This window comes from Salvelinus namaycush, chromosome 28, assembly GCF_016432855.1.
Source record: "Salvelinus namaycush isolate Seneca chromosome 28, SaNama_1.0, whole genome shotgun sequence".
Lineage (NCBI taxonomy): Eukaryota > Metazoa > Chordata > Actinopteri > Salmoniformes > Salmonidae > Salvelinus > Salvelinus namaycush.
The window spans coordinates 1,437,358-1,462,165 of NC_052334.1; the positions used below are offsets into that span (position 1 = coordinate 1,437,358).

Genomic DNA, 24,808 nt, shown 5'->3' on the forward strand with positions numbered 1-24,808 from the left:
TACCTCAATTGTCCCGACCAACCAGTGCTTCCGCACATTGGCTAACATGGGCTAACTGAATTGTGTCCCACCACCCTCCACCCCCTCTTTTACGCTACTGCTACTCTCTGTTCATCCTATCAGTATAGTCACTCACTGTATAGTCACTAACCATGTCTACATACTACCTCAATCAGCTTGACTAACCGGTGTCTGTATGTAGCCTCGCTACTGTATATAGCCTCTCTACTGTATATAGCCTCTCTACTGTATATAGCCTCTCTACTGTATATAGCCTCTCTACTGTAATTTCACTGTCTTTTTACTGTTGTTTTTATTTCTTTACTTACCTATTGTTCACCTAATACCTTTTTTGCACTATTGGTTAGAGCCTGTAAGTAAGCATTTCACTGTAACGTCTACCTACACCTGTTGTATTCGACGCACGTGACAAATAAACTTTGATATGTGCCAAAGGATTTTTAACACCCCAAGTATGGAACCCGGTAGTGAGTGCTGCAAACGAGGACAGACGATTTTTACACTACGCGCTTCAGCGGTCCCGTTCTGTGAGCTTGTGTGGCCTACCACTTCGCTGCTGAGCCGTTGTTGCTCCTAGACATTTCCACTTCACAATAAAAGCCCTTAAAGTTGACCGAGGCAGCTCTAGCAGGGCAAAAAATTTGACGAAACTGACTTGTTGGAAAGGTGGCATCCTATGACGGTGCCAAGTTGAAAGTCACTAAGCTATTCAGTAAAGCCATTCTACGGCATGGCTGATCGCATGGCTGTGTGCTCGATTTTATCCACCTGTCAGCAACGGGTGTGGCTGAAATATCCCGAATCCACTAATTTGACGGGTGTTCACATCTTTTGTCATATATAGTGTATGTATTCCCCCAATGCAAAGTCTATACATCCAACGTGCGATTTAAACAGATTTTGTGTTTGTCGAATTAACAAACTGTCTTTTGTTGAATTTCTCTAAACAACATTCCAACCTTTGCTTAGCATTTACTAGTCCAAGTGTGGCAAGACTCCACTATTATCATCCGTTTGCATCAGTTTCAAATGAGGAGGACTTTATTTTGAAGACGAACCGCCGATTCCACTATTGTTGCTCACGCCAATGTTGACGACGACACTCATCTGCTCGGCCTAGCAACCTCCTCTTATAATTAAGCAATAAGGCCCTCTTATAATTAAGCAATAAGGCCCGAGGAGGTGTGGTATATGGCCAATATACCACGGCTGTGGGCTGTGTCCAGACACTCCGTGTTGCGTCGTGCGTAAGAACAACCCTTAGCCGTGGTATATTGGCCATATATCACAAACCCCCAGAGGTGCCTTATTCCTATTATAAACTGTTAACCAACGTAATTAGAGCAGTACAAATAAACGTTTTGTCATACCCGTGGAATACGGTCTGATATACCACGGCTGTCGGCTAATCAGCATTCAGGGCTCGAACCACCCAGTTTATAATTTATATTTGATAGCAACCATATTTTGGATATTCAACAGCAGTGGTCGGCTAAGCAGAAGTAAAACTAAAGCAAGACAACATGGTAGGGGGGGTGGGGGTCAGCTAATGGTAGTGGATTAGAGAGGTATTTAGAATGCAAAATACATATTTACAGTTACAAATGTAAATTCAACTGTTTTTTTACCTCCTTGACATTTCAGTAATCTGTCGGGCATCAACTTCAGTTCGTCATAAAGGGATTTGAAGATCTCCTGCAGCTTTTCAAACTCTTCCGATGACATTTTGCTTTTATTTTAGCAGCAGGGTTTGTGTTTTCAATTGTCCGTTTCTTCCTTGACAACACAAACGCCCAAATATTAGAAAATTAAACCGTTTAATTGCCGCTTATACGCTTTGTTGATAAACCCTAAACCCCCTAACAAGATCCTCGGGACTCTTTCCGCATTCTGGTGATCTTGTGTCACGTGTCTAGCGTTACTGCCTGCCTGAAGTCAATATCCTGCCCAATTATCACAAATGAAATGTCAAGTACATGCTTTTAAATCAAAGTAACTTAAAATGTATGACGGCAGCGTATGTTGTATACTTCTAATATGAATAATGGTTAAAAAAATTGTGGTTAAACTGAAATAATATGTTAGATATTTATATACGGGCTTTGAACGGGTAACTTTCCCTGGTGCATTGTGGTCAATGTCGTTTTTGTAATAATCATAACTGATATATTTACCATCTTTCAGATCAATTATTGTTTTCATCTGAGGGTTAATATATAGACTAGTATCTTACAAACCAAATAGCAGTTATTAGATTCAACTTCACTTTCGTTTTCTTTAAAACATCATTTAAAAAAAAATCCATAATTAATATGGAAAGAAAACTACAATCCCAGGTTCCATTGAACGAGCATGTGACACAACCCCATCCACCTACACTTCACCATAAAGTATGACATCTCAGATCAGCTGTGTGGTCGCTGGAACACAGAACCATGATGGAACAACAGTGAAGAGAGAGAGAGAGAGAGAGAGAGAGAGAGAGAGCGAGAGAGAGAGAGAGAGAGAGAGAGAGAGAGAGAGAGAGAGAGAGAGAGAGAGAGGATTCGTGTCATGATGGTGCTCGTATTGATTGTCGCAGGTCTTGTGGTTGTCGCGCTGCTCGTGGTTTTATTCGCACCCCACATTAGGTAAGAATGAGCAGTGTATGTTCAAGGCTATAGCCGATGCACCGCTACTATGCTTGGAATCTCATATTGCCTAATTAGTCGAACAATGATTGTCATTGTCAGGCTACCGAAAAACGAAGAGATTGTGACCGGCAATTGGGTCGCTAAATGAATCGACATCAGTGTTGATGATAAAAAATATATATATTATTTCTCTGCAATAATAAAACCTAAAGAAACATTTCCCCCCCCCCCATAACGAAGACAACCTTCTCCAGGACACCACGAATCTGTTGATGTTTGGACTAAAGGCTCGAAATGCACTGTCAATTGAATATGGTCCAATTGTGAATTATAGGCATCTCATATTGCCCTAATTAGTCGAACAATGATTGTCATTGTCAGGCGACCCGTACTGCTGAATAATGCACAAAGAGTAGGCTCGAGCGCTATCATATTCATGATTACGCATAAGAAGCGTTGCGCGCGTGGTTGGAGGTTAAATGATGTTTCCGCGAGCCATTGGTTAATCGGTACCTAGCCAGGCTTTGTGGTGTAACTGTTGGACGAGTTAATGTTTGATCATTGTTGCCAGATTGATCCTTGCATATTGAGGAACAATATGTTTCATGTTAAATAGTAAATAAAAGTAATAAATAATCAATTCCCCCCCCAAGAAATTTATACAATTTTTAACTAGTAATTTCTTTTCTGTGTAGCCTGGGGGTGCATCCAAAAAGGCAGCCTATTCCCTATATAGTGCCCCTATGAACCCTGGTCAACAGTAGAGCTCTATGATCCCTGGTCAACAGTAGAGCCCTATGAACCCTGGTCAACAGTAGAGCTCTATGATCCCTGGTCAACAGTAGAGCCCTATGAACCCTGGTCAACAGTAGAGCTCTATGATCCCTGGTCAACAGTAGAGCCCTGGTCAACAGTAGAGCTCTATGATCCCTGGTCAACAGTAGAGCCCTATGATCCCTGGTCAACAGTAGAGCTCTATGATCCCAGGTCAACAGTAGAGCCCTGGTCAACAGTAGTGCCCCTATGATCCCTGGTCAACAGTAGAGCTCTATGAACCCTGGTCAACAGTAGAGCTCTATGATCCCTGGTCAACAGTAGAGCTCTATGATCCCTGGTCAACAGTAGAGCCCTATGAACCCTGGTCAACAGTAGAGCCCTATGAACCCTGGTCAACAGTAGAGCCCTATGATCCCTGGTCAACAGTAGAGCTCTATGATCCCTGGTCAACAGTAGAGCTCTATGATCCCTGGTCAACAGTAGAGCTCTATGATCCCTGGTCAACAGTAGAGCCCTGGTCAACAGTAGAGCCCTATGATCCCTGGTCAACAGTAGAGCTCTATGATCCCTGGTCAACAGTAGAGCCCTGGTCAACAGTAGAGCCCTATGATCCCTGGTCAACAGTAGAGCTCTATGGGCCCTGGTCAACAGTAGAGCCCTGGTCAACAGTAGAGCCCTATGATCCCTGGTCAACAGTAGAGCTCTATGATCCCTGGTCAACAGTAGAGCCCTGGTCAACAGTAGAGCCCTATGATCCCTGGTCAACAGTAGAGCCCTATGATCCCTGGTCAACAGTAGAGCTCTATGATCCCTGGTCAACAGTAGAGCTCTATGATCCCTGGTCAACAGTAGAGCTCTATGATCCCTGGTCAACAGTAGAGCTCTATGATCCCTGGTCAACAGTAGAGCTCTATGATCCCTGGTCAACAGTAGAGCCCTATGATCCCTGGTCAACAGTAGAGCTCTATGATCCCTGGTCAACAGTAGAGCTCTATGATCCCTGGTCAACAGTAGAGCCCTATGATCCCTGGTCAACAGTAGAGCTCTATGATCCCTGGTCAACAGTAGAGCTCTATGATCCCTGGTCAACAGTAGAGCTCTATGATCCCTGGTCAACAGTAGAGCTCTATGATCCCTGGTCAACAGTAGAGCTCTATGATCCCTGGTCAACAGTAGAGCTCTATATGGAGAATAGGGAGCCATTTTGTAACGCAGTCTGTGTGAACATTTCACAATGTGCCAGTGCCAACCTTACCAATATAGACAGAACAGCTACAAACGTTGGATTTGAGATAATGACACCGGTATATTTCCTGTCTGTCCAGGAAATACTCTGCAGGTGGAACATGTATGTCTATGGCCCGGTTGGACGGGAAGACAGTCCTGATTACTGGAGCCAACACTGGTATTGGGAAGGAGACTGCCCTGGACCTGGCTATCAGAGGTGACTGACTCACACATACAAGGCCATATCCTGATAGTCATACATGGTGTGGAGTCTATTCCTTGTCTCCTTTCCTTGCCTCCTTACATTCATCATCACAAAGATATTGTCAACCGGTGGAGATTAAGTAAAGAAACAGGCTCAAATTGAATCTTTTCCTTATTTAGTGCACTACTCTGGGACCATTTTCCTTATTTAGTGCACTACTCTGGGACCTTTTCCTTATTTAGTGCACTACTCTGGGACCATTTTCCTTATTTAGTGCACTACTCTGGGACCATTTTCCTTATTTAGTGCACTACTCTGGGACCATTTTCCTTATTTAATGCACTACTCTGGGACCATTTTCCTTATTTAGTGCACTACTCTGGGACCATTTTCCTTATTTAGTGCACTACTCTGGGACCATTTTCCTTATTTAGTGCACTACTCTAGGACCTTTTCCTTATTTGGTGCACTACTCTGGGACCTTTTCCTTATTTAGTGCACTACTCTGGGACCATTTTCCTTATTTAGTGCACTACTCTGGGACCTTTTCCTTATTTGGTGCACTACTCTAGGGCCTTTTCCTTATTTAGTGCACTACTCTGGGACCATTTTCCTTATTTAGTGCACTACTCTGGGACCATTTTCCTTATTTAGTGCACTACTCTGGGACCATTTTCCTTATTTAGTGCACTACTCTAGGACCTTTTCCTTATTTGGTGCACTACTCTGGGACCTTTTCCTTATTTAGTGCACTACTCTGGGACCATTTTCCTTATTTAGTGCACTACTCTAGGACCTTTTCCTTATTTGGTGCACTACTCTGGGACCTTTTCCTTATTTAGTGCACTACTCTGGGACCTTTTCCTTATTTAGTGCACTACTCTGGGACCTTTTCCTTATTTGGTGCACTACTCTGGGCCCATTTTCCTTATTTGGTGCACTACTCTGGGACCATTTTCCTTATTTAGTGCACTACTCTGGGACCTTTTCCTTATTTGGTGCACTACTCTGGGACCATTTTTCTTATTTAGTGCACTACTCTGGGCCCATTTTCCTTATTTAGTGCACTACTCTGGGACCTTTTCCTTATTTAGTGCACTACTCTGGGCCCTTTTCCTTATTTGGTGCACTACTCTGGGCCCATTTTCCTTATTTGGTGCACTACTCTGGGACCATTTTCCTTATTTGGTGCACTACTCTGGGACCATTTTCCTTATTTAGTGCACTACTCTGGGCCCATTTTCCTTATTTAGTGCACTACTCTGGGACCATTTTCCTTATTTAGTGCACTACTCTGGGACCTTTTCCTTATTTGGTGCACTACTCTGGGCCCATTTTCCTTATTTAGTGCACTACTCTGGGACCATTTTCCTTATTTAGTGCACTACTCTGGGACCTTTTCCTTATTTAGTGCACTACTCTGGGCCCTTTTCCTTATTTAGTGCACTACTCTGGGCCCTTGGTCAACAGTAATGCATATAGTCCCATTTGGTACGCACACCTGGTCTTCATCCTAATAGTAATTCATAGTGTGTCCTCATTCCTGTCCTTACCTCCTTTCCTTACCTCCTGTCCTTCATGACCTCAACAATAACGATAGAAGGAAGTAAAGGAAGAGGAGAGGTGGTCTTTTTAAAAGGAACTGTGTCATCTATGCTGATTTATTGTCTATTTCCAGGTGCCAGGGTGATCATGGCGTGCAGAGATGTGGAGAAGGGTGAGGAGGCCGCAGCATCGATACGACGTATCTACTGCGAGGCAAACGTAGAGGTTCGAGAGCTGGACCTGGCTGATACCAGCTCCATACGGGCCTTCGTACAACGCTTCCTCCGAGGTCAACCTACTACTTCACAGATGCTTCTCAAATAGCTCCCTATGTAGTGCACTACTTTAGACCAGAGCCCTATAGAACCCTATTCCCTATGTAGTGCACTACTTTAGACCAGAGCCCTATAGAACCCTATTCCCTATATAGTGCACTACTTTTGACCAGGGCCCTATAGAACCCTATTCCCTATGTAGTGCACTACTTTAGACCAGAGCCCTATAGAACCCTATTCCCTATGTAGTGCGCTACTTTAGACCAGAGCCCTATAGAACCCTATTCCCTATATAGTGCACTACTTTTGACCAGGTCCCTATAGAACCCTATTCCCTATGTAGTGCGCTACTTTAGGCCAGAGCCCTATAGAACCCTATTCCCTATATAGTGCACTACTTTAGACCAGAGCCCTATTCCCTATGTAGTGCGCTACTTTTGACCAGGGCCCATAGAGGTCTAAATAAGGTGGCATTTGGGGCGCAGGCCATGTGACCTTTACATGTTGTTATTACACTATTATGACAGCATTTATTATAGTGTTATTAGTTATTAACAAGCACTCATTATTACAGTATTTATTAGTGTTTAGTTACTAACAAACACTCATTATTACAGTATTTATTAGTTATTAACAAGCACTCATTATTACAGTATTTATTAGTGTTTAGTTACTAACAAACACTCATTATTACAGTATTTATTAGTTATTAACAAGCACTCATTATTACAGTATTTATTAGTTAACAAGCACTCATTATTACAGTATTTATTAGTTATTAACAAGCACTCATTATTACAGTATTTATTAGTTAACAAGCACTCATTATTACAGTATTTATTAGTTAACAAGCACTCATTATTACAGTATTTATTAGTTATTAACAAACACTCATTATTACAGTATTTATTAGTTATTAACAAGCACTCATTATTACAGTATTTATTAGTTATTAACACACTCATTATTACAGTATTTATTTGTTATTAACAAACACTCATTATTACAGTATTTATTATAGTGTTATTAGTTATTAACAAACACTCATTATTACAGTATTTATTAGTTAACAAACACTCATTATTACAGTATTTATTATAGTGTTATTAGTTATTAACAAACACTCATTATTACAGTATTTATAAGTTATTAACAAGCACTCATTATTACAGTATTTATTAGTTATTAACAAGCACTCATTATTACAGTATTTATTAGTTATTAACAAGCACTCATTATTACAGTATTTAACTTATTTATTAGTTATTAACAAACTCATTATTACAGTATTTATTAGTTAACAAACACTCATTATTACAGTATTTATTATAGTGTTATTAGTTATTAACAAACACTCATTATTACAGTATTTATTAGTTATTAACAAGCACTCATTATTACAGTATTTATTAGTTATTAAAAAGCACTCATTATTACAGTATTTATTAGTTATTCATAATTAATAAGCTCTCATTATGTGTTTACTCGTCTGTAAAAAAACGGTATAATATTGACTCTGACCCCCTGTAGAGGTCAACCACCTCCACATCCTGATCAACAATGCTGGGGTCATGATGTGTCCTTACGTGAAGACCAAAGACGGCTTCGAGATGCAGCTGGGGGTCAACCACCTGGGTGAGACAGAGACGCTGATGTCCTGGGTGGGATCCGAAATCAAGGACTCCTACGGGAGAAATAGTAAAGAACATCTAGCCCGCTCGAGAGCACCCTTACCTGCCAATCTATAAATTACGTCTCCGTAATCTAGCATGGGTAGGATGGTCATCTGAATCAGGGTTAGTTTGGCAGCTCGGGTGAAAGAGGAGCGATTACAATAGAGGAAACCAAGTCTAGATTTAACCTTAGCCTGCAGCTTTCATATATGCTGAGAGAAGGACAGTGTACCGTCTAGCCATACTCCCAAGTACTTGTATGAGGTGACTACTTCAAGTTCCAAACCCTCAGAGGTAGTAGTCACACCGGTGGGGGGAGGGGCATTCTTCTTACCAAACCACATGGCCTTTGTTTTGGAGGTGTTCAGAACAAGGTTAAGGGCAGAGAAAGCTTGTTGGACACTAAGAAAGCTTTGTTTTAGAGCGTTTAACACAAAATCCGGGGAGGGGACAGCTGAGTATAAGACAGTATCATCTGCATATAAATGGATGAGAGACCTTCCTATCGCCTGAGCTATGTTGTTGATGTAAATTGAGAAGAGGGTGGGGCCTAGGATCGAGCCTCGGGGTACTACCTTGGTGACAGGCAGTGGCCTCACTCTTTGAGAGAGGTAGTTAGCAAACCAGGCCAAAGACCCCTCAGAGACACCAATACTCCTTAGCCGGCCCACAAGAATGGAATGGTCTACCGTATCAAAAGCTTTGGCCAAGTCAATAAAAATAGCAGCACAACATTGCTTAGAATCAAGGGCAAAGGTGACATCATTGACAACCTTTAAGGTTGCAGTGACACATCCATAACCTGAGCGGAAACCAGATTGCATACCAGAGAGAATACTATAGACCTCAAGAAAGCCAGTAAAGGACTAACCGTGGCTGCCTTATAAGCAATAGGAACCTCCCCAGAGAGGAGAGACAGGTTAAAAAGGTCAGAGATATGCTTGGCGATGATAGGGGCAGCAACCTTGAAGAAAAAAGGGTCTAAACCATCTGACCCAGATGGTTTTTTCGGGGTCAAGTTTAAGGAGCTCCTTTAGCACCTCGGACTCAGTGACCGCCTGCAGGGAGAAACTTTGTAGTGGGGCAGGGGAAAAAGAGGGAGGAGCATCGGGACTAGTCGCATTAGAAGGGGTGGGAGATGAGGAAATGTTGGACGGGCAAGGAGGCATGGCTGAGTCAAATAGAAATCCTGACTTAATGAAGTGGTGATTAAAGAGCTCAGCCATGTGCTTCTTGTCAGTAACAACCACATCATCAACATTAAGGGACATGGACAGTTAATACCTATAAGGATTTTTTTTGTGGGGATAACATTGAGGACAGTAGCCTTTTCTGGGTGTTTGGAGTCATACCTTGTGGGATTGGTAATAATCTGAGAAAAATGTAGGGAGTCCCATTACTTTAGGACTTGGTCAAGTGGGAGACAACCGAGCACTGACGGTGACCCTTGGTAAAGATTGCCACTCCCCCACTTTCTGACAAGGCAACTGATTGCGTTGTTGTTTACTCCTGATAGGTCACTTCCTGTTGACGTACCTCCTGATTGGTCTGCTGAAGCGCAGCGCTCCGGCCCGTATCGTCGTGGTTTCTTCCCTGGCTCATAACGTTGGCTGGATCCGCTTCCATGACCTCCTCAGCCAGGGCAGCTACAACAGCGGCCTAGCATACTGCCAGAGCAAGCTGGCCAACCTTCTGTTCGCTAGGGAGCTGGCCCGCAGACTCAAAGGTAGGCTGGGGGAGGGGGAGAGAGAATGGCAACCTGCCACATTTGTTGGATAATGGATCAGAAAACACAGAAGAGAAACCAAGGGTTAGTGAAGAGTTTTCAGTCAGAAAACACATACACAAAATACATGATCAGAAAGGCAAAATGACAGTTATGAAGTTGCTTAGCAACATACGGTCATCTAAAACGTTCTCACACAGAAGATGATCTTGAAGAAACACTGTCCCCATGGTAACACTTCCTCCTCCCTCCCAGGTTCCAGTGTGACTGTAAACTCCGTCCACCCGGGGTTGGTGCGCTCTGAGCTGGTCCGCCATTCCACCGTCATGTCTCTGCTGTTCTCCCTGTTCTCCTTGTTCCTGAAGAGCCCTCGGGAAGGGGCCCAGACATCCATCTACTGCGCCGTGGCAGAGGAACTGCACTCCCTCACCGGGAAACACTTCAGGTGAGGTAGAGATTATGCTACAGTATGTAGCACCTTCAGTCCCTGACCCAGGTTAGATTCAAAACAATTCTAATAAATGCAGTTGAACAATGGATGAAGATACTCCAAACTTTTTAAATGTTTATAATCCGTCAGATATCGACTGAATTATAGCAATTATGGAATTAAAGCGTTGGGATTCAGGTTTTCAATTTATTGTAAAATTTATAATTTTGTTTTCTTAGAATGCACTCATATAGACATTTTCTAATGATATCAGGCATTTAAAAAAATATTGTGTTAAAATCAAGAAAAGTGTGCTTAATTTGCATAAATACAATGGGTATATTTGCATATTTTAATAGATTAACATAAATGGGTGGATCAGGGCCGCAACAATCCAAGAACGTGACTCACTAATTACTGTTGTTGTCACGTTCTGTTGCATAATTCAATAAGTGTGTCCAATAGCAGGATACCCTTGGATTTAAAGTCAACAAGCTTGGCTCTAGATTATATCAGTGGAGGCTCCTCAGAGGTCCATCCTACTCACAGAATTTCCAAAAAATGGTGTGTTTTTTTTTTGAAGTTATCCTTTTTATATAAAACTATACTAAATATATTCCTGTCACCAAATAACTGATTAAAACATACTGTTTTTCAATAAGGTCTACAGTAACCCCAACAGCACCCTCTAGGGTAGCACCACGGTGTAGCCGGAGGACAGCTAGTTTCCGTCCTCCTCTGGGTACATTGACTTCAATTCAAAACCTAGGAGGCTCATGGTTTTTACCCCCTTCCATAGACTTACACAGTAATTATGACAACTTCTAGAGGATGTCCTCCAACCTAGCAGAGCTCTTGCAGCATGAACTGACATGTTGTCCACCCAATCAAAGGATCAGAGGTTGAATCTAGTACTGAAAGCATAAGCTACAGCTAGCTAGCACTGCAGTGCAGTGCATAAAATGTGGAGAATAGTTGACTCAAAGAAAGACAATTTTTGAACAAATTATACAATTTTTTTTAAGGAGAAGCAGCAGAGATTTATATTTGGTGCATTTTTCACTTACTTAGCTAGCTAATTTTGCCTAGTCAACAACCTGACTCAAACAGAGAGGAATGCCATGTATGTTAGCTAGCTGTCTAAGGCTATCCAACATTTCAACTCTTCCAAGATTTTGGAAGATTCCGGTTTTATTAATTCATTGCCACCGGGGCCTGCCGGTGTAACTGCTAAACTGCTTGCTGTACACTACCGTGTGATTGTACTCATGGATTGGATTGAGGGTTTACTAACACGTTCTAGTTTGTTGACTATGACGTTAGCTAATATGGCAACAACAATGTAGGCTGTGTATAGAGGTTAGCGGTTATGGTATGAAGGGTTGGCTTGGAGAGTTTTTTTTTTTCCGCCTGGTCACAGACAGCTGTTGTGTTGTGCACTGAAGTCCACAAGCAAAGGGGAAAACGTGAGAGGAGGACTTTACATGCACACACACACACACACTCGCATACATACATACAATCATCATTTACGCTGCTGCTACTTTGTTTATCATATATCTTGACGCCTAGGTACCTTATCCCTATAAATACATATCTACCTCCATCACACCAGTATCCCTGTAAATATGGTATTGGAACTGACCCTGTATATAGTCTCCTTACCCCTATACATATCTACCTCCATCACACCAGTATCCCTGTAAATATGGTATTGGAACTGACCCTGTATATAGTCTCCTTACCCCTATACATATCTACCTCCATCACACCAGTATCCCTGTAAATATGGTATTGGAACTGACCCTGTATATAGTCTCCTTACCCCTATACATATCTACCTCCATCACTCCAGTATCCCTGTACATTGATAATATAGTACTGACCCTGTATATAGTATGATTACCCCTATACATATATACCTCCATCACTCCAGTATCCCTGTACATTGTTAATATAGTACTGACCCTGTATATAGTCTCCTTACCCCTATACATATCTACCTCCATCACACCAGTATCCCTGTACATTGTTAATATGGTACTGACCCTGTATATAGTCTCCTTACCCCTATACATATCTACCTCCATCACACCAGTATCCCTGTAAATATGGTATTGGAACTGACCCTGTATATAGTCTCCTTACCCCTATACATATCTACCTCCATCACACCAGTATCCCTGTAAATATGGTATTGGAACTGACCCTGTATATAGTCTCCTTACCCCTATACATATCTACCTCCATCACTCCAGTATCCCTGTACATTGATAATATAGTACTGACCCTGTATATAGTATGATTACCCCTATACATATATACCTCCATCACTCCAGTATCCCTGTACATTGTTAATATAGTACTGACCCTGTATATAGTCTCCTTACCCCTATACATATCTACCTCCATCACACCAGTATCCCTGTACATTGTTAATATGGTACTGACCCTGTATATAGTCTCCTTACCCCTATACATATCTACCTCCATCACACCAGTATCCCTGTAAATATGGTATTGGAACTGACCCTCTTACTTTCTCGTGTGTTTTTGTTCTCATGTTTCTTTTAGTACTACATTGACTACTGCGTTGCTGGGTTTACAGTTAGCAAGAAAGGCATCTCACTGTACTTGTGCACGTGACAAACATTTTAATCTCAGTTAATTATCTGGGAATCTACCCGGTTTGCCCCCTCTCTCTCCCTCCCAGTGACTGTATAAATCTACCCCCCCCCCCCCAAGTGACTGTATAGAACATACGGAAGCCCTTAAGCCCAAGACTAAAATAATAAATACATTCTCGTTTCAATGACTTAGTATCTCTCAAATTCGATACTAAGTCATTTGAAGAAGATACTTAATTGTTATTTTGTCTAATTAGTCATTAGTTATGCAGCTGGTCAGACTATGTAATGGTGGCTGCAACCATTCGTTCACCGATTCCATCCATTGATGTGATTGACAGTTCTTTGACAGCCTAAAGCACTGCTGCTTCTGAATACCAGAGCAGGTGAGGGAGGGGCAGAGCCTTTCTAAATGTTGTCTGCCTTCTCTCTGGCTCTAATTTGGCTGTAGTACTGCTCAGACAAAAGCTTTGGTCATGCTCTGCCTAGAATATGTTGTTTCCATCATCACTAGTCTTTTAATTAGGCCTATTCCGTTGTAATATTTAGCCTACCACACCCACAGTAGCCTATATTCCACTTTCTACCATTAGGATATGTAGTTTCTATTTTGAAGAACTTCAAATTGTATTAACGGATGTTTTTAGGTAGACAATATATAGGCTATACTGTAAAATGTATTTTAGTTTTTTCGTGAATAGAAACACCATAATATAAATCTTTAATAAAGTTAAAATATCAGAAATAAATCGTTAATAATAAAGGCCAGTATCATCATCTTATTTTCATAAATTAAAGGGACTAAATCATGTCGAACTGCAGCTGTGAAATGATTTGCGCATTGAGAGTGGGATATGCGCTATACAAACTTATTATTATTATAAAGATATATGTAAACTGTAATATTAGTGGGAATATAGCCATAATATAAACAAGATAAAGGAGAATGGAATATATTTTAAAAGCTTCAAATTTAAAAATATTTCGATATGAATCTGCTCCCATGCGTGGATGCTTTTTCAAAAAAACTACTTCATTTGCACACACTGTTTACAGATTTTTCTGTTGTGTTATTTTTGTTTGTTTATCCCATGTGTAACTCTGTGTTGTTGTTTTTGTCGCACTGCTTTGCTTTATCTTGGCCAGGTCGCAGTTGTAAATGAGAACTTGTTCTCAACTGACCTAGCTGGTTAAATAAAGGACAGAGTTCAGTAGGACAGTGTCACAAGGCTTCATAGTAATATGCCTACACGTCACCACTGCCGGAGGGCGAAACACAGCTGTTCCTGATTGTGAATTAAATGGAGAAATTAAATGTGCGCGACGAAGTAAAACCAACGGTTTATATTCAATATAATTCATTGAATATAATTATCAAGTTTGGAGTCGTTAATTTCCACCATAAAATGCACCTATATGATAAAGCATTATCACATTTGCAGACTTATGTAAGATAGACTACTATTCGTGATGAGTAGATTGGATAGTCATAATTTAGGCTAATAATATAACTCAATCACTGTTCGCTAAAAAAAGACCGTTCAATGCGTGGCTGAGCGCGTAAAGAGGAGAGGAGGCCTAGGCAATAGACTAGCCTTTATCAGATATCTGCTTTCTATGCACGGGATAAATGTGGCCTTTTTTTATAAACATTTCATTCAATTCTACTACACTTTATATGACTGGAGACATTTGGCAGAATCTTTTTTTTAATACGACAAATTACGACATTGTCCATATACTCGGCGTACAAGAAGGGGAGACAGACACCAATTGAATTATTACGTCCATCTAAACTGGATGAGGAAATTGTAAAATATATATATAAATACATTTAAAAAAGCTTTTGTGGCAATGACCAAACATTGATAAAGTGTGAATATCCGCAGTGCGCACTCACCAGGGATATGGCGACATTGTTCCGCTGGAGCCAATAAAATAGGCTATATTGTTGTTTGCTTAATTAAGTTGAGCATTTTGACAACTAAAAGACGAATTTAGAGTTTTTTAAAAATTGTCTTATATTTACAGCAATAGCCATTTGGTTTCCAAACTATGTTTTTCCCGCGATTTGTATTTTGCACTAATGTGATATGCCTGGCTGAGGCCTCGACTTTTCTCTGACAGCTGCAACTCAACAATCATCTATTTGGTATTTGCAGCACGCGTTGCCTTTCCTTTCCTTCCGGCTGAAGGCAATGCGATTTAATAAAACAATCCACAACTTATTCTTTTTTAAAAGATCCTTTCGCCACACCCGCAATAACATGTGTATGTGACCAATACAGTTTGATTTGATCCTGTGGCCAAATCATTCTTTAGTAGCTTAATTTGAAATATTTGTATTTCTGTATAGACAGGAGTATGATCATTAGGCTATATAATTTTGGCAATTTTATGTCAATTTACTTTAGGGAAAGCGTCCTCTAGCGGTATGGACGCGCAGCCTACGTGTAGGGAGGTAATGTGATATCATAAGGGAATTGCTTAGATGGCATTTATCGGAAGGACTAGTTATCTCATGCGCAGAAGTAGCCTAAGCTTACAGTTAAAATATCACTCACCAATAAATTAATGAACTTCAGAGATAATAGGCTTGTTTTTTGTTGAAAGTGAACAACAGACCTTTTTATTAGCCTACCAGAATCACCTACAAAAAGAGGTCGGTGATAGGCCTAATGGTTTAAATTGTTACAGCCTACAGTCCTACGATAACAGGGGGAACAAATGTAGAGAGAAGAGTAAACTTTCATGATGACACTTCGTTTAATCATTGAAGTGTTTGCTAATGGTTTAGTGAAACATAAGGAAGATATCTGATTTTCAATAGCACCGATGACAAACTATTAATTTAATAAGGGAGAACCGTGGGTAACGGTTGGATTTGGCGGACGGGTTGGAAAATAAATCCTCCCATTGCGGGGATCAGCTTGTTGTGGTAGTTTTATAGCCTCGTGTAGCAGTTACCATAACAACAACAATAATAATAAACTATTACTACGTGATCATTATGCGCAGGCTAACGAGGACTGATTAGGCTATTTTAAACACCACAAACTATAGTGAAAAGCCACCTACTGGGCAAAAACATTTGTGAGATGCGCGCAGATTATTTGGACAATAATTGTTGTGTGGAGTCGTTTAACTAATGTCTGATTCTGTTCTTGGTGTTACGATAACGTTACATATTTATCAATCAGGGCATTTGAAACCGAGCAGAGATCTTCATGCCTTCTGCCAAACCTGGTCTGATATCGCAAAGAAAATTCGCCCTGTCCATTCGGGGATTTAGATCATTAAACCGTATTTTAAGGATAGCGGGTTACCGGCGTGGAGCTGTTTTTTGATATATCAGTAATGTGTGTTCTCTTTTGGTGATATCACCATTGTGCATTCCCTTGGTGACCGTCAATTGGATTACAGCCAAAAGCTGTTTTGTGGGGATTGTAGCGAGTCTCTTATTGAATGTCTGATCAATCAGTTTCCTGAGTACTTCAGTCTGATAGTGTAGTCGTGTACAGTAACTGCGCCTCCTTTGACTGCTGGGATGATAACTATAGATATGTAATTCTGGAGATTAAGGGCTTGTTTCTCAGAGCGGGTAAAGTTCTTCCTGACATTTGACTATTGCCTCTAGCTTGTCTTTACACACCAGTCGGTAGGTATCCACAGCTGGGGCAATGAACGTAGATGGAGCCCAAAAACAAACTTTTCGTGAGGACAGAGATCTTTTAAGAAAAGTTTCAGATGCCATTTGAATATTAATTACTAGTCGAAACGCGTTGCAGTTGTTCATCTTGATATTCAGGCTGATTTGCTCCTATATGTATTTTTTATACATCTAATGTAAATATGCAAAAATATAAACGCAACATGCAGCAATTTCAATTTTTTTACTGAGTTACAGTTCATATAAGGAAATCAGTCAATTGAAATCAATTCATTGGGCCCTAATCTATGGATTTGACATAACTGGGCAGGGGTACAGCCATGGGTGGGCCTGGGAGGGCATAGGCCCACCCACTGGGGAGCCAGGCGCAGCCAATCAGAATTAGTTTCCCCCCACAACGTTTTTTTTTTTTGCAGACAGAAATAATCCTCAATTTCATCAGCTGTCCGGGTGGCTGGTCTCAGACGATCCCACGGGTGAAGACGCCAGATGTGGAGGTCCTGGGCTGGCGTGGTTATTTGTGGTCTTCTGTTGTGAGGCCGGTTAGACGTACTGCCAAATTCTCTAAAACAACGTTGGAGGCGGCTTATGGTAGAAAAATTAACATTAAATTCTCTGGCAACAGCTCAGGTGGACATTCCTCCAGTCAGCATGCCAATTGCACGCTCCCTAAACACTTGAGACATCTGTGGCATTGTGTTGTGTGACAAAACAGAACATTTTAGTGACCTTTCATTGTCCCCAGAACAAGGTGCACCTGTGTAATGATCATGCTGTTTAATCAACTTCTTGATATGCAACACCTGTCAGGTGGATTATCTTGGCAAAGGAGAAATCCTCACTAACAGGGATATAAACAAATTTGTGCACAAAACATTTTAGAGAAATAAGCTCTTTGGTATGTATGGGATATTTTATTTCCGCTCATGAAACCAACACTTTAACATGTTGCGTTTTATATTTTTGTCCAGTATAGTTCACTAAGGTTTATTGCACCGTACTGGCAGCCTTTCTTTCTCTAATCAAACACAGAATAACAGCACAACGGACACTAACATTTTTAGAAATAGAATCCACACATGGGAGCAGCTTCATATCAATATATTTTTCAATTTGAGGCTTTTCAAATATATTCCGTTCTCCTTTATCTTGTTTATATTATGGCTATATTCCCACTAATATTACTTTATGGAATTAAACTTTTACATGTGTATTTTTCTGTCTTTGTAATAATAAGTTTGTATAGCGCATTTCCCACACTCAATGCGCAAATCTTTTCACAGCTGCAGTTCGACATGATTTAGTCCCTTTAATTTATGAAAAGATGATGATGATACTGGCCTTTATTATTAACGATTTATTTCTGATATTTTAACTTTATTAAAGATTTATATTATGGTGTTTCTATTCACAGAAAAACTAAAATATATTTTACAGTATAGCCTATATATTGTCTACCTAAAAACATCCGTTAATACAATTTGAAGTCCTTCAAAATAGAAACTACATATCCTAATGGTAGAAAGTGGAATATAGGCTACTGTGGGTGTGGTAGGCTAAATATTAAAGGAATAGGCCTAATTTAAAAAAAATAGTGATGATGGAAACAACATATTCTAGGCAGAGCATGACCAAAGCTTTTGTCTGAGCAGTACCACAGCCAAATTAGAGCCAGAGAGAAGGCAGACAACATTTTAAAAGGCTCTGCCCCTCCCTCACCTGCTCAGGTATTCAGAAGCAGCAGTGCTTTAGGCTGTCAAAGAACTGTCAATCACATCAATGGATGGAATCGGTGAATGAATGGTTGCAGCCACCATTACATAGTCTGACCAGCTGCATAACTAATACCTAATTAGACAAAATAACAATTTGAACAACTAAGTCACATTTTTTATATATTTTTGCGCTTCAGGGCTACTGTAAAATCTCTCTCCCTAACAGTGACTGTATAATAACCACGCCCCTCTAACAGTGACTGTATAATAACCACGCCCCCCCCTAACAGTGACTGTATAATAACCACGCCCCCCCTAACAGTGACTGTATAATAACCACGCCCCCCCTAACAGTGACTGTATAATAACCACGCCCCCCCCTAACAGTGACTGTATAATAACCACGCCCCCCCCTAACAGTGACTGTATAATAACCACGCCCCCCCCTAACAGTGACTGTATAATAACCACGCCCCCCCTAACAGTGACTGTATAATAACCACGCCCCCCCCTAACAGTGACTGTATAATAACCACGCCCCCCCCTAACAGTGACTGTATAATAACCACGCCCCCCCCTAACAGTGACTGTATAATAACCACGCCCCCCCCCTAACAGTGACTGTATAATAACCACGCCCCCCCCCCTAACAGTGACTGTATAATAACCACGCCCCCCCCCCCTAACAGTGACTGTATAATAACCACGCCCCCCCCCCTAACAGTGACTGTATAATAACCACGCCCCCCCCCTAACAGTGACTGTATAATAACCACGCCCCCCCTAACAGTGACTGTATAATAACCACGCCCCCCTAACAGTGACTGTATAATAACCACGCCCCCCTAACAGTGACTGTATAATAACCACACCCCCCCCTAACAGTGACTGTATAATAACCACGCCCCCCCCTAAGTGACTGTATAATAACCACGCCCCCCCCTAACAGTGACTGTATAATAACCACGCCCCACCCTAACAGTGACTGTATAATAACCACGCCCCACCCCCTAACAGTGACTGTATAATAACCACGCCCCACCCCCTAACAGTGACTGTATAATAACCACGCCCCACCCCCTAACAGTGACTGTATAATAACCACGCCCCACCCCCTAACAGTGACTGTATAATAACCACGCCCCCCCCCCTAACAGTGACTGTATAATAACCACGCCCCCCCTAACAGTGACTGTATAATAACCACGCCCCCCCTAACAGTGACTGTATAATAACCACGCCCCCCTAACAGTGACTGTATAATAACCACGCCCCCCTAACAGTGACTGTATAATAACCACGCCCCCCTAACAGTGACTGTATAATAACCACGCCCCCCTAACAGTGACTGTATAATAACCACGCCCCCCCTAACAGTGACTGTATAATAACCACGCCCCCCCTAACAGTGACTGTATAATAACCACGCCCCCCCTAACAGTGACTGTATAATAACCACGCCCCCCCTAACAGTGACTGTATAATAACCACGCCCCCCCTAACAGTGACTGTATAATAACCACGCCCCCCCTAACAGTGACTGTATAATAACCACGCCCCCCCCTAACAGTGACTGTATAATAACCACGCCCCCCCCTAACAGTGACTGTATAATAACCACGCCCCCCCCTAACAGTGACTGTATAATAATCACGCCCCCCTAACAGTGACTGTATAATAACCACGCCCCCCTAACAGTGACTGTATAATAACCACACCACGCCCCCCCTAACTGTGACTGTATAATAACCACACCACGCCCCCCCTAACAGTGACTGTATAATAACCACGCCACCCCCTAACAGTGACTGTATAATAACCACGCCCCCCCCTAACAGTGACTGTATAATAACCACGCCCCCCCCTAACAGTGACTGTATAATAACCACGCCCCCCCCTAACAGTGACTGTATAATAACCACGCCCCCCCCTAACAGTGACTGTATAATAACCACGCCCCACCCCCTAACAGTGACTGTATAATAACCACGCCCCACCCCCTAACAGTGACTGTATAATAACCACGCCCCACCCCCTAACAGTGACTGTATAATAACCACGCCCCACCCCCTAACAGTGACTATAATAACCACGCCCCCCTAACAGTGACTGTATAATAACCACGCCCCCCCCTAACAGTGACTGTATAATAACCACGCCCCCCCTAACAGTGACTGTATAATAACCACGCCCCCCCCAAACAGTGACTGTATAATAACCACGCCCCCCCCAAACAGTGACTGTATAATAACCACGCCCCCCCCTAACAGTGACTGTATAATAACCACGCCCCCCTAACAGTGACTGTATAATAACCATGCCCCCGCTAACAACCATGCCCCCTCTAACAGTGACTGTATAATAACCACGCCCCCCTAACAGTGACTGTATAATAACCACGCCCCACCCCCTAACAGTGACTATAATAACCACGCCCCCCTAACAGTGACTGTATAATAACCACGCCCCCCCCTAACAGTGACTGTATAATAACCACGCCCCCCCTAACAGTGACTGTATAATAACCACGCCCCCCCCAAACAGTGACTGTATAATAACCACGCCCCCCCCCTAACAGTGACTGTATAATAACCACGCCCCCCTAACAGTGACTGTATAATAACCATGCCCCCCCTAACAACCATGCCCCCTCTAACAGTGACTGTATAATAACCACGCCCCCCTAACAGTGACTGTATAATAACCACGCCCCACCCCCTAACAGTGACTGTATAATAACCACGCCCCCCCCCTAACAGTGACTGTATAATAACCACGCCCCCCCTAACAGTGACTGTATAATAACCACGCCCCCCCTAACAGTGACTGTATAATAACCACGCCCCCCCCTAACAGTGACTGTATAATAACCACGCCCCCCCCTAACAGTGACTGTATAATAACCACGCCCCCCCCTAACAGTGACTGTATAATAACCACGCCCCCCCCTAACAGTGACTGTATAATAACCACGCCCCCCCTAACAGTGACTGTATAATAACCATGCCCCCCCTAACAACCATGCCCCCTCTAACAGTGACTGTATAATAACCACGCCCCCCTAACAGTGACTGTATAATAACCACGCCCCCCTAACAGTGACTGTATAATAACCACGCCCCACTAACAGTGACTGTATAATAACCACGCCCCCCTAAGTGACTGTATAATAACCACGCCCCCCTAAGTGACACTATAATAACCACGCCCCCCTAACAGTGACTGTATAATAACCACGCCCCCCCTAACAATGACTGGAACGAACTGCAAAAATCTCTGAAGCTGGAGACTCATATCTCCCTCACTAGCTTTAAGCACCAGCTGTCAGAGCAGCTCACAGATCACTGCACCTGTACATAGCCTATCTGTAAACAGCCCATCCAACTACCTCATCCCCATACTGTATTTATTTATCTTGCTCCTTTGCACCCCAGTATCTCTACTTGCACATCTATCATTCCAGTGTTTAATTACTATATTGTAATTACTTCGCCACCATGGCCTATTTATTGCCTTACCTCCCTTATCTTACCTCATTTACACTCACTGTATATAGCCTTTTCTATTTTCTACTGTATGTTTGTTTTACTCCATGTTTAACTCTGTGTTTGTGTCGAACTGCTGTGCTTTGTCTTGGCCAGGTCGCAGTTGTAAATGAGAACTTGTTCTCAACTAGCCTACCTGGTTAAATAAAAAATGCCCCCTCTCTCTCTCCCAGTGACTGCGCCCCGGCCTCCGTGGCCCCCCAGGGGAGGAACGAGGAGACAGCCAGGAAGCTGTGGGACGCCAGCAGTGAGCTCCTGGGCGTCGTCTGGGACCACTGACCTCAACCACCCTCTATCATCAAAACACGGGCTGCAACCCCAAACGCCCTGTATAGGGCACTACTTTTGACCATGGCCTTGTTCCAAATCTCAATTGTTACAGCAAGAGCCGGCAGTAGGGCCCACAGGGCCATGCTAGAAAGTAGTGCACTATAAAGGCAATAGGGTGCCATTGTGGATGCCGCCATGTTCTCTAATGAGTCTTTGTTTTCAATCGGAGAACATATTTAGCCTTATCATTTCATGACACTACGTAATCTCAAACTACAGTTAACCCAACAGCACTTGAATAATTGGGTAGTAACCATAGAGGTATACAGACACCATTATGGTAGTAACCATAGTAACTGCAAGATCAAATGCGTTATTGTTCTGTCACAGGTCTAGCCAGGGTCATAACCAGGTCTAGCCAGGGTCTAGCCAGGGTCATAACCAGGTCTAGCCAGGGTCTAGCCAGGTCTAGCCAGGGTCATAACCAGGTCTAGCCAGGGTCATAACCAGGTCTAGCCAGGGTCATAACCAGGTCTAGCCAGGGTCATAACCAGGTCTAGCCAGGGTGTAACCAGGTCTAGCCAGGGTGTAACCAGGGTCATAACCAGGGTGTAACCAGGTCTAGCCAGGGTCATAACCAGGTCTAGCCAGGGTCATAACCAGGTCTAGCCAGGGTGTAACCAGGTCTAGCCAGGGTCATAACCAGGTCTAGCCAGGGTCATAACCAGGTCGAGCCAGGGTGTAACCAGGTCTAGCCAGGGTGTAACCAGGGTCATAACCAGGTCTAGCCAGGGTGTAACCAGGTCTAGCCAGGGTCATAACCAGGTCTAGCCAGGGTGTAACCAGGTCTAGCCAGGGTCATAACCAGGTCTAGCCAGGGTCATAACCAGGTCTAGCCAGGGTCATAACCAGGTCTAGCCAGGGTCATAACCAGGTCTAGCCAGGGTCATAACCAGGTCTAGCCAGGGTCATAACCAGGTCGAGCCAGGGTCATAACCAGGTCGAGCCAGGGTGTAACCAGGTCTAACCAGGGTGTAACCAGGTCTAGCCAGGGTGTAACCAGGTCTAGCCAGGGTGTAACCAGGTCTAGCCAGGGTGTAACCAGGGTCATAACCAGGTCTAGCCAGGGTGTAACCAGGTCTAGCCAGGGTCTAACCAGGGTCATAACCAGGTCTAGCCAGGGTCATAACCAGGTCTAGCCAGGGTCATAACCAGGTCTAGCCAGGGTGTAACCAGGGTCATAACCAGGTCTAGCCAGGGTGTAACCAGGTCTAGCCAGGGTGTAACCAGGTCTAGCCAGGGTCATAACCAGGGTAAATTATAAACCAGCTGATTGAGTTTGTATCATATTATAAATGGGGTTCCAAAATTCCTGTAACTTTCACGAAATGCCAGTTTTCCAAAATCCTAGTTGGAAGATGGCTGTAATTACAGGGGAATAAGCAAAACACCCAGGATTTCTGGGAATTACAGGAATTTGACAAATTATCCTCCATGTGGAATCAGATTTATTGTTTCCTTGTTTTGGACCTTTTCCACTCTAGGCTTTCTTATATCCCGCTCTTTTTCCCCTCAGCATTGTTAAGCTACCAAGATGTCTTTTATACAAATGTGAAACATGCCTTTTTAGTACATTTTAGGGTTGCAATATTTTTTTAATAACAATCCTGGAATTACAAAGGGAATAAATCAGGAAATCCTGAATCCTCTCCAACCAGTATTTATGAAAAAAAAAACAGGGAATTTTGGGAAAGTGAGCAGAAATGTGCCCAAACTGCATAGCAGTCATGTCAGGAGTTGAATGTTTACATCTGTAAATAAAGATAATATTACTAGCTACTACTGGTAGTAGTTGTTTATGTTTAGTAATTGTGTCGCACGCAACAGAGGCGGCTGGTTGGAGGCGCTATAGGAGGATAGGCACATTGTAATAACTTAAAAAAATAAACTGCATTGTTGGTTAGGGGCTCGTAAGTAAGCATTTCACTGTAATGTCTACACCTGTTGTATTCGGCGCATGTGATTGGAACGGAGTCATACATTTGATACAGTTTCAGCCATTACAACGAGCTTGTCCTCCTATAGCTCCTCCCACCAGCCTCCTCCAATAAGAAACCATTCGTTATTACCCCTCCAGCATGGCTGCTTTAAGACAGGAAATAATTATCATACTCCTCACATTTCCTGTGATCAATAATCATAACAACCAAATTGATGACATTGTTTCTTTAACCAAAGAAAGGGGGGGGGGGGGGGGGGGGAGAGTCATTGGGTACATTTCAAATGGAACTATTCACTGTGTACTACTTTTGACCAGAGCAGTGGACTACATAGGCGATAAACTCTTGTTTCAGATATTCTGATAAAGAAGGAGGGTAAAGTGCATCAGTGAAGGAAGAACAACAGGGAAGATAAGTGAGTGCCTAAGGGGTTAGGAGAGTAGGGGGAACGGTGCTAGGGTGCAATTTG

At 42.6% G+C, this 24,808-nt stretch overlaps 1 protein-coding gene across 2 annotated transcripts; it reads left to right on the plus strand.

Annotated features, from left to right (window-relative positions):
• Nucleotides 1–2,416: 2,416 nt before the first annotated feature.
• Nucleotides 2,417–24,537, plus strand: LOC120023819 (retinol dehydrogenase 12-like). 2 transcript variants are annotated; one of them, XR_005472762.1, is made up of 8 exons: nucleotides 2,417–2,651; nucleotides 4,757–4,875; nucleotides 6,542–6,697; nucleotides 8,214–8,318; nucleotides 9,873–10,082; nucleotides 10,338–10,527; nucleotides 22,243–22,729; nucleotides 22,806–24,537. XR_005472762.1 is itself a non-coding variant. In XM_038967935.1 (7 exons), the coding sequence occupies exons 1-7, from the start codon at nucleotides 2,575–2,577 to the stop codon at nucleotides 22,346–22,348; spliced, it is 963 nt and encodes a 320-aa protein (XP_038823863.1). In that variant the 5' UTR covers nucleotides 2,417–2,574; the 3' UTR covers nucleotides 22,349–24,537. The 2 variants fall into 2 exon arrangements, 1 of the variants encoding a protein (XP_038823863.1); XM_038967935.1 differs by having other exon boundaries at nucleotides 22,243–24,537.
• The last annotated feature ends 271 nt before the right edge of the window (nucleotides 24,538–24,808 follow it).